Genomic DNA, 10885 nt, shown 5'->3' on the forward strand with positions numbered 1-10885 from the left:
AGTATAAGGCCTGTACAGGAACTCCCGGCACCACATTACTCTGTCTATGAGACCATTGAGCACAACATTCTGGATCACACCAGCAACGCTCTAATTTCACCTGAAATAAAGTCATTTTACACAAGGTAAACCCCACCTCCTTTTACTTTAGATCACAGTAAAGTTTTAGATCGGATTCGATTTTTTTCCCTTGCTTTATAAATCTTGTTTTATTCCATCATCAAACAGCCAGTTGGAGATAGAAATCAGGAGAGTCTAGAACAAATCTAGACAAAACGTTATTTTTTCGAGTTTCAAATCTTTGACTTAGATTTAATTATGGGATAAGAGGCCTTTCCTCATAGTGGAGAAAAGAGGAGGATAGTTGTTCTCTAAGGTTGTAGATGTTATTCTTTATGGACGACCAAAATATTTAATTGATTACAGAAGCCCTCTATGATGACAACACGAACAAGGCAGTTTACATCGCCCGGATCGGCGTCACCGGGGCCCCTTTCTGGAGCCAGGCCTGGGATGGGTGCTCCATGGCGAGCGCCTGGTGGCCGGGTCTTACCCCACGGGGCCTGGCCGGGCACAGCCCGAAAGAGCGACGTGGGGCCACCCTCCCGTGGGCCCACCACCCGCAGGAGGATCCATAAGGGGCCGGTGCTCCAGACACAGAGACTAACTCTGGGGACATGGAATGTCACCTCGCTGGGGGGGAAAGAGCCTGAGCTTGTGCGGGAGGTTGAGCGATACCGACTAGATATAGTCGGCCTCACCTCCACGCACAGTTTGGGCTCTGGAACCCATCTCCTCGAGAGGGGCTGGACGCTCCACTTCTCTGGTGTTGCCCGCGGGGAGAGGCAGCGGGCTGGTGTGGGCTTGCTGATAGCCCCTCAGCTCAGCCGCCACGTGTTGGAGTTTACCCCGGTGAACGAGAGGGTCGCGTCCCTCCGCCTTCGGGTGAGGGACAGGTCTCTCACTGTTGTGGCGGCCTACGGGCCGAACAGCAGTGCAGAGTACCCGGCCTTCTTGGAGTCCTTGGGAGGGGTACTAGACAGTGCACCGACCGGGGACTCCGTTGTTCTACTGGGGGACTTCAACGCCCACGTGGGCAATGACAGTGACACCTGGAGAGGGGTGATCGGGAAGAACGGCTTCCCCGATCTGAACCCGAGCGGTGTTCAGTTATTGGACTTCTGTGCTAGCCACGGATTGTCCATAACGAACACCATGTTCAAGCACAAGGGTGTCCATCAGTGCACATGGCACCAGGACACCCTAGGCCGGAGGTCAATGATCGACTTTGTTGTCGTGTCATCAGACCTCCGGCCACGTGTCTTGGACACCCCACCCACCTGAAGAGGCTTGCCCTCTCCACGTGGGTGGGGAGTCCTTGCCCCAAGTGGAGGAGTTCAAGTATCTCGGGGTCTTGTTCACGAGTGAGGGAAGGATGGAGCGTGAGATCGACAGGCGGATCGGTGCAGCGGCTGCAGTGATGCAGTCGCTGCATCGGACCGTTGTGGTAAAGAGGGAGCTGAACCGAAAGGCAAAGCTCTCTATTTACCGGTCGGTCTACGTTCTGACCTCACCTATGGTCATGAGCTTTGGGTAGTGACCGAAAGAACAAGATCGCGGATACAAGCGGTCGAAATGAGTTTCCTCCACCGTGTGGCTGGGCGCTCCCTTAGAGATAAGGTGAGGAGCTCGGCCACACGGGGGGAGCTCGGAGTAGAGCCGCTGCTCCTCCACGTCGAGAGGAGCCAGCTGAGGTGGCTCGGGCATCTGTTCCGGATGCCTCCTGGGCGCCTCCCTCGGGAGGTGTTTCAGGCATGTCCCACCAGGAAGAGGCCCCGGGGAAGACCCAGGACACGCTGGAGAGACTATGTCTCTCGGCTGGCCTGGGAACGCCTCGGGATCCCCCCGGAGGAGTTAGAGGAAGTGTCTGGGGAGAAGGAAGTCTGGGAGTCCCTGCTCAGACTGCTGCCCCCGCGACCCGGCCCCGGATAAAGCGGCAGAAGATGGATGGATGGATGGATGGATGATTACATTTGCCATTTAGATGGGTAAGTCTTTCTAAAGGACAGAGGGGGGCGCCAGTGAGAGAGAACTTCAGTTTTATGTACATATAAGTTGTGTCCTCACATTGGACTAAAATCATAAAGGAAATGCATCATTAGGTGTGGAAACATGTTGTGAGAAGTGAAGCTCTAACTGAGCATGTGCAGAGGAGAAGTGAAGCCCTAACTGAGCATTTGCAGTGGAGAAGTGAAGCTCTAACTGAGCATGTGCAGTGGAGAAGAGAAGCTCTAACTGAGCATGTGCAGAGGAGAAGTGAAGCTCTAACTGAGCATGTGCAGTGGAGAAGAGAAGCTCTAACTGAGCATGTGCAGAGGAGAAGAGAAGCTCCAACTGAGCATGTGCAGAGGAGTGAAGTAACAGCAGCGCCAAGTTTCAACAATTGACTTAAAAATTATCTTTTAGAAACAAGTCTGTGTTTGTAGCTCAGGCTCTGTTCACGTTTATAATGATTAGATGTTCGTTAGAAACACAGGCAGTATTTTGACAACACAGAGCACTAATGTGTGATGAATTTGTTGGTGAAGCTTATTTAACCCATTCAGCAATTTGATAAGGTATGTGGGAGTTTATACCACTTCCAAGCCAGTGAATGTCCAAACAGCGCCCCCTGCTGCTGCTGCTGCTGCTGCTGCTGCTGCTGCTGCTGCTGCTGAGACTCTCACTCAGGTGTGAACGACTCTTTCAGAGGAAAGTGAAAGAGTTGAGTCAGTCTGCAGCAGGGCGTCGCACACAGAGGACACAGACCTGTGAGTCTTGTGACTTTTGTTGAAATGGAGCAGATCTCTGCAGAGGAGGACTTCCTGACCTGTCCTGTGTGTCTGGAGACCTTTAAAGAACCAGTGTCTCTGGGCTGTAACCACAGCTTCTGCTCCAGCTGTCTGCACTACAACTGGGACGAGAACAAGACCAAGAAGTGCCCCGTGTGTCACAGGAAATCATCTAAAGACTTTCTAAATGTGAACTTTGCTCTGAAACAACTGATTCTTTCCTTTTCAAAGAAGGCTCCAGCAGGAGAGAGTGAGAAGTTCTGCAGCTCACACCCAGAGCAGAGCCCTCTGTTCTCCCTGGACGAGTGTCGCCCTCTGTGTCCTGTGTGTGAGTTCTCTCTTCACTCTGGACATAAGGTGGTGTCTGTGGACTCAGCCGTGAGTGAACTGAAGGAGCAGCTCCACTCACAGCTCCAGCCTTTGGCCCAGAGGAGAGAGCAGGCCTCAGCCTTACAGCGACAGTATGAGGAAATAAACCTTCACGCACAGACACAGGTGAAGCAATGTGAGCGACAGATCAGGGCGAAGTTTGAGCGGCTGCACCGCTTCCTCCAGCAGGAGGAGGAGTTTGTGCTCAGAGCGCTGAGAGAGGAGCAGAGCAGACAGGCCCAGACCATAGAACCACAGCTGCAGAAGATCAGGGAGAAACTGTCCACTCTGAAGCAGAACATCCTCACTGTGGAGGAGCAGCTGAAGAGACAGAGCATGGACTTTATCAGAGAGTACAGACACACTCACGAAACCACCCAGACTCTGCTCTCACAGCCCGGCCCAGAGCTGGGACCAGGACTCCTGATAAACCAGGCCAAAGTCCTGGGCAACATGGGCTTCAAGGCCTGGGGCAAGATGAGGGCCCTGGTCCACTACAGTCCGGTCCTTCTGGACCCAAACAGTGCAGAGAGAGGGCTCCATCTGTCTGAGGATCTGAGGGGAGTGAGACATGGAGACACTGAACAACAACAGATCCCTTTAAATCCAGAGAGATTCACTAACTATCCCACAGTCCTGAGCTGTGAGGGCTTCAGCTCCGGCTCACACCAGTGGGACGTGGAGGTCGGGGACCATCCTCACTGGATCATTGGTGTGGCCAAAGAGTCTGTCGACAGGAAGAGAGAGAGAGAAGCTGATCCAGAAAATGGACTCTGGTGTTTAGCTTTTTACAGTGGAAAATACATTGATGCTATTGTTTGTATAATTGTGAATCTAAAGCGAAGCCCTCAGAAGATCAGAGTCCGACTGGATTATGACAAAGGGAAACTGTCTTTCTCTGACGCTGAGGACATGTCTCTGATCTGCTCTCATGAAGAAAGATTCACAGAGAAAATGTTCCCGTATTTCTCTCTTGGTGAAGCTGGAGACGCTAAAACCAAAGAGATTAAAATATGTTCCACTGAAGGACTTTAAAAGACTTTATTTTTTATACAAATAACTTTTACAGCTATTATGTCCATTTTAAATAAATGAGTTATAATCATCATCATAATAATAATGATATGGCCAATAATTTTCAATTGTTCAACATAATCAATAAAATACGTCCAAAAAACAAAAGTGCAATTGTTGTTAATGTAATTTAAAGGTTAAGAATAAAAATGTTAAAGGTTTGACAGTTTTAGTAAAGAACATGTTGAGCTTGTGTTAAGTGAAATTGTAAATGATGAGGAAACTGCTTTGAGTTACGTTACTTAAAAGTTATAACTTATACTGTTTTAATTAAATTAATAGAACTGAACTTACACCATTAGAGTTACTTAACCTATAACATCTGACATTAGCGTGTTGGCCCCTCAGGTCTGGGGCTCTTCAGGATCACAGTGAGAATAGCACTGGAAGATCAACCAAAGAACGACCTGAGGCCCACCGACACGCCTACGAGTTTCGATCGTGTGGGGCCTTGTCACGGCATCAATGAGTCCAAATGATGCCAAACGATTTAAATAGAACGGACATGACTCACAACACATGACACAACAAGTCAACGAGAGAAAGGCGAGAGAAACTCCTGCAATCTGTTTGCAATAATGAACAGACTGACAAACCCTCCAGCTCAAGTGCCGTTAAGACTATTTTTCACGTCTAAGTGCAATGAGTTTGAGAACTTTAAGAATACCATCAAATCCCACGGTGCAAATAACAATTCAACTGCAGGTTAAACACATGGAGCTGTTTGCACCAGTGTCCGGGAGACCATCACTATCACCAGCCTGAGGTCCTCTATGTTTCCCACTTGACTTCTAAATTCTCTGTTGAGTAGTTTGTTAGCTGCTTTATTTGTATTGTCATTATTCTTTACACATGCTCTTGAGTACCTTTAGTTTGGCATCTCATGTTTTAGAAAAAGGTCTATGAAAACTAAATCAATGTCTGAATCTCTGCTGTTTCCCATGGGAGTAACTGGGTTTTGACACCGTCTAGTGGCAGAAGAGGGAATTACACAGGTTCATAATAAACTTTTGGAAAGATTTTGAGGGAGATGCTCTCAAAGCGGCTCCAAACCAGCGTCCAAGACCCATAATACTTGATAAACAGCGTGTCATAGCGGCGTCAAGACGTCTTGCCGCGGGCCAACCTGGATCAACAAAGCCCCAAGTCTCTTTCTCGCAAAGCTTTTGATCCGATGAAACTTTGTATCTGCCGAGACTAAACTTTTTTGTCTTCCTGGTATCCTGTCTTTCTGGGACTTAAAGAGAAGTCAAAGGGCAGATTTGCCAGAGGGGTTGTCTTTTGTGAAGAGGGTTTGTACGATCGATAAAAGCTGGTGTAAAACTACAATAGACGAGACTCCAGAGGAACTCTCGGGCATGTCGGCTGTCTGTGTATTGACGCTGAGGAGCAACGTGAATGGAAAAATAAAAAGATTCACTACAGTAGAAGAGGCGTTAGCATTTGCCAATTCAATATCAGATCTGGTTTGAAATTTTCTCCCTTTTATTTTTTCATTTCAATGAAAGGGACCTGGACTGTACCAGTTCATCTGCCCAATGTGTGCCAGTATGTTCCAACTTTAGGTTGTAAATGGACAGGTGAAAGAGTTATATTACAGGGAAAATGATTTTACCTCCACCCTCTGATCTCTTTTTGGATCGGTCTGTGGGATCTTTGCACATTCTTGGCATTAGCCCCTTTTTTATTTGCATTTGGTTTGTTCTATTGTGTTTGGTAGTTGTGGTTCCTGTGTTTGTGTGTTGTGTTTGTTTGACCAGAAAGCTGTGCAAGTTAATACAATAGCATCTGAAAGAAAGAAATTGATATTAATACCTACAAGAAACCAATTTAAACGATTTTACTCTTCCTCGTACAGGGGCAAACATAAGAGGGGCGTGGCCTTTGAAGAGACTTTTGAACACAAAGATGAAGATGGCAGATTTGTGCTGGTCAAAGGAACTATTACTGGAAGTGTGTTTACTTTGATAAATGTATTTGCTCCACGAGGAGGCGTTCTCACTTTCTGTACTATATTCTAAGTTGTGGATCTCTGCAAACCACTCTGAGGGAACCCTTGTCCGTGGTGGAGACTGGAACTGACATGTTCAGCCCACATTGTAGATTTGATCGACATCTGGAGAGAGATTAATGCAAACGTCCACAATATACACATTTTACAACCCACATACAAACTATATTAGAATACAATACTTTTTTTTATTTTCAACAAAGATGGGTCCAACATTACAGAGGCGGACATATGTACAATAGATCTAAGTGATCATGCTTGTAAAGTAGGTTTTTAATCCTGTATCTCCTGGCATGACGCTCCACTTTAAAATAATTACTGTCCACACACACAAAAAATCTTCCAAAATTAAAATTCTATTGATTTATCTTACCAAAATTTGTTAAAATAAATGTTCAACTGATAAAACAAAGGGTTCAGAGAATTAATACAGATGAACTAGAACAGAGACAACAGGGTTAAGGTGGGGCGGGTCTCTTCCTGCTGTAGCCACACCTCCAGGTAGAGCCGTCCCCCTTATAAAGCGAGATACTAGATGGACTCAACTCAAATAGTAATTAGACACTGTTAAAGCTAAATTTCCTTTTTTGGCTCCTACAAGTAGCTTTTGATGGGCTCTGGAATGTAAACACAGCACTTTCTAGGAATGAAACCAGAGCCAGACCTGGACCAAAGCAGGACTAAAGCAGGACCACAGCAGGACTAAAGCAGGTCTAAAGCAGGGCTAAAGCAGGACTAAAGCAGGACTAAAGCAGGACTAAAGCAGGTCTAAAGTAGGACCACAGCAGGACTAAAGCGGGTCTAAAACGGGACTAAAGCAGGACTAAAGCAGGACTAAAGCAGGTCTAAAGCAGGACTAAAGCAGGACTAAAGCAGGACCACAGCAGGACTAAAGCAGGTCTAAAGCGGGACTAAAGCAGGACTAAACCAGGACTAAAGCAGGACCAAAGCAGGTCTAAAGTAGGACCACAGCAGGACTAAAACGGGACTAAAGCAGGACTAAACCAGGACTAAAGCAGGACTAAAGCAGGTCTAAAGCAGGACTAAAGCAGGACTAAAGCAGGACCACAGCAGGACTAAAGCAGGTCTAAAGCGGGACTAAAGCAGGACTAAACCAGGACTAAAGCAGGACTAAAGCAGGTCTAAAGCAGGACTAAAGCAGGACCTGAACCCGGTCCAAACAGAGATTCTTTGAGGCAGATCTGAACTTGACCCTGTTGGAGCAGAAGTAAACACTTCCTGGAATCACCTGAGGCCAAAAGTCACATTCTTAGAAAACAGGATACAACAGCGGCAAAGACAGATTGCAGAGGGACCCTGGTTTAGTCCTGGTTTAGTCCTGGTTTAGACCTGGTTTAGACCTGGTTTAGACATGGTTTAGTCCTGATTTAGACCTGGTTTACACCTGGTTTAGTCCTGGTTTAGTCGGGGAAATTAAAACAGAGTCACCACAGATCAATCGTTCCCAGAATTCCGTGGTTAAACTCAGACTCGGGGACAGTAGGTGGGAGGGCATCGGCGGAGCAGCTTTAAGCCTCTCAAAGTGTCATCAGAATGTGGAAAACATTTGTCCAAAACACAGAGCTGGGACTTTGATGGACTTGTTTTCGTCATGTGACCGGCCCGGGGTCTGGGGTCAGAGGTCATGATGTCAGCGGCGCGTGATTCGTTGCTCGGCGCGTCACATGACCCCCAGACAGAACGGCCTTTGTGTGGCTCCAAAAGAAGAAGTTTAAAAATAAAGTTCAGCTCAAAGACGCTCGAGATGATGTTTGAGACTAAAAAAATTTAAAGAGAAACACTTCATGTTCACACTTCAGCAGAAGAAGAACCATCCCAAAACATAACAAAGTACAAAAGTATAAGTACTACGGAAATATGTAATCGGAGTTTATAAAAGTAAGTGTTCTTGTGTTCCACAGCAGACGGCACACTCTGATCTCATAATTACAAAGGGGGTAAATATTTCAAATGTCAATGTGGTCGATGCTGCTCTGTCTGATCATTTCTGTGTCTTCTTTGACATGTCTGTTTTTCCCAAACCACCGGCTGATCCTGCAGTTGTTCAGAGGCTGGTCCTGCAGTTGTTCAGAGGAGACACATAAATGATGGCACAGGTCCACTGTTTATGGAAATGATAAACTTTGAAAATGTCTCATGTTCTAATGTAAATTACTTGTTGAACTCTGTTACATCTAGTGTTTTGAATGTTCTGGACACCATTGCCCCTATGAAGGCTAAAATGGTTCAAAATAAGCAGAAGTCGCCATGGAGAAATGATGATTCAGGGCACAGAAAAGGGAGTGCCGCCGGGCCAAAAGGAAATGACACAAGTCAAAGCTCCAAGTTCAGAAAGAGATTAACAGAGATAAATTGTACTTGTACAACCTAATTTTATGTAGAACTAGGGAAAGATATTTTTCTGAAATAATCTGAAGCTGCTGTAACAACTGGCGTGTCCTGTTTGCCACAGTAACAGATGAACAAACCCTCCAGCTCAGCTGCCGTTAGAACTCATTTCCAAATCCAAGTGTAATGAGTTTGCATTATTCTTTAATGACAAAGTTCAGGGCATTAAAAATGATATAAATCCCACAATGCAAAAATTACCTGACTCACTTTGTACCTGTAACTGACAAAACTGTCCATGAGGTCATCACCAGTCTGAGTTCATCTACATGCTGCCTCGATGTGTGAGCCTCCAGATTTCTAAAGTCTGTGCTGAACAGTTTGTTAGCACCATTCACTCACATAGTTAACATGTTGCTTCAATCTGGAACATTCCCAATGAAGAGCAGTCTTGATGCCGCAGCACTGAGTCATTACCGGCCCATCTCTAATCTGACATTTTGGGGCAAAGTCCTTGAAAAGGTTGTTTACCAACAGCTCACAGATTTCCTCTTAATAAACAACTCATTAGATGTTTTTGAGTCAGGTTTTAAACCTCATCACACTGAGACTGCTCTTGTCAAGGTGACAAATGACATCCGCCTGAACACTGACACGGGTAAAGCCTCAGTCTTAATTCTGTTCTGAAAGATCTGATGCTACTTTTGACACTGTTGATCATGGGATCCTCTTACAGAGACTAGAGGACTGGGTGGGCATCACTGGCACTGCCCTAAACTGATTAAGGTCCAATCTGGAAGACAGGAAGTACTTTGTTGAAATTGGTAGCTGTGTCTCACATGACCCTGACCTGTGGAGTGCACCAAGGGTCAGTCCTGAGTCCCCTTCTGTTCAACCTCTACATGTTGCCGTTAGGTCAGTTGATACGCAGTGAAAATGTGTCCTATCACAATTATGCAGACGACACTCAGATCTATGTTTCACTGTCGGCAGGTGAATATGGACCAGTGGATTCACTCTGTCACTGCCTCCAACAGATCAGTGTGTGGATGCAAAACAACTTTCTCCAGCTGAACTCAGACAAGACTGAAATTATCGTTTTTGTCCCACAGAAACAAAGAGAAAGTGTTAGCGGTCACCTCCAGAGTCTCCCTCTAAAACCTACGAACCAAATTAGAAATCTGGGGGTAATAATGGACTCAGACTTGAACTTTAACAGCCACGTCAAATCAATAACATCGGCAGCATTTTACCATCTAAAAAACATTGCCAAAATCAAAAATATAGTGTCAAAACCAGATTTAGAGAGACTTATCCATGCGTTTGTCTCCAGTAGATTAGACTACTGTAACGGCCTGCTCACCGGCCTCTCCAAACGAGCTGTAAAACAGCTGCAGTACATCCAGAACGCTGCTGCTCTGGTCCTGACTAGAACCAGGAAGTACGATCACATTTCACCCTGGAGAGAATGTAGAGGAGGAGCAGGGGAGGTGGTGGGTCACAGTACGGTTTTGAAGCGGCCGAGCCATCTGCCTGAGGGCTTGAATGCGACCGCCTGGCGCTGATTGGGAGCGGGAGGAGTCACTTGAGAGCGTTGATTGGGGATGAGGAGCAGGTGCGGGGGCCATGATGCAGACGTCCCCTGTCCTTACACCCTCCTTTTTTGGCCAGGAAAAACTGCATAACCTCTTTGGGATGAGCGCAGAAACCTGGAAGAGTCCATGGGGAAGTGAGGGATCTGACTCTCACAGACGGACGCCGCTTGAGTGCGATGATGGCGCTGGGGAGAGGGGTCCTTCCATGGTGGCCGACGCCCGGTCTAGGTGCGTTGGTGAGCTGGGGAGCGGGTGGCCTTGACGTAGATGGGTGGAGTTAGGTCTTCCAGGCTGAATTTACGCAGGCTTCATTAGTCCTGTTCTCAGGTCTCTGCACTGGCTCCTGTGGCTCAGAGAATAGACTTTAAAGCAGCTCTGCTTTTGTACAAGTCTCTCTATGGCCTAGCACCAAAGTACATCTTGGGCATGTTAGTGCCATATGAACCATCTCGGACTCCTGCTGGTGCCAGAGTCAGGACTAAACATGGACCGGCCTCCTGCTGGTGCCAGAGTCAGGACAAAACATGGAGAATCTGCGTTTCAGTTTTATGCAGCTAAAATCTGGAACAGTCTTCCTGAAGATGTGAGACAGGCTTCTACTCTGACGATGTTAAAATCTAAGCTAAAAACAGTTTTGTTTAGCTGCGCATATGACT

The 10885-nt window shown here is 46.7% G+C and overlaps 1 protein-coding gene across 1 annotated transcript; it reads left to right on the top strand.

Moving 5' to 3' along the window:
* Window positions 1-2744: 2744 nt before the first annotated feature.
* On the top strand, window positions 2745-4241 carry LOC140353931 (zinc-binding protein A33-like). Its single transcript, XM_072438728.1, has one exon. The coding sequence runs from the start codon at window positions 2835-2837 to the stop codon at window positions 4233-4235; it is 1401 nt and encodes a 466-aa protein (XP_072294829.1). The 5' UTR covers window positions 2745-2834; the 3' UTR covers window positions 4236-4241.
* The last annotated feature ends 6644 nt before the right edge of the window (window positions 4242-10885 follow it).

Source organism: Eucyclogobius newberryi, unplaced genomic scaffold (assembly GCF_026437365.1).
Source record: "Eucyclogobius newberryi isolate DKJ021-1_F unplaced genomic scaffold, fEucNew1.0.hap1 SCAF_9, whole genome shotgun sequence".
NCBI classification, from domain to species: domain Eukaryota; kingdom Metazoa; phylum Chordata; class Actinopteri; order Gobiiformes; family Gobiidae; genus Eucyclogobius; species Eucyclogobius newberryi.

Bases quoted from the DNA above. Each gene is read 5' to 3' on its own strand.
- LOC140353931 (XM_072438728.1), top strand. From the start codon at position 2,835: ATGGAGCAGATCTCTGCAGAGGAGGACTTCCTGACCTGTCCTGTGTGT.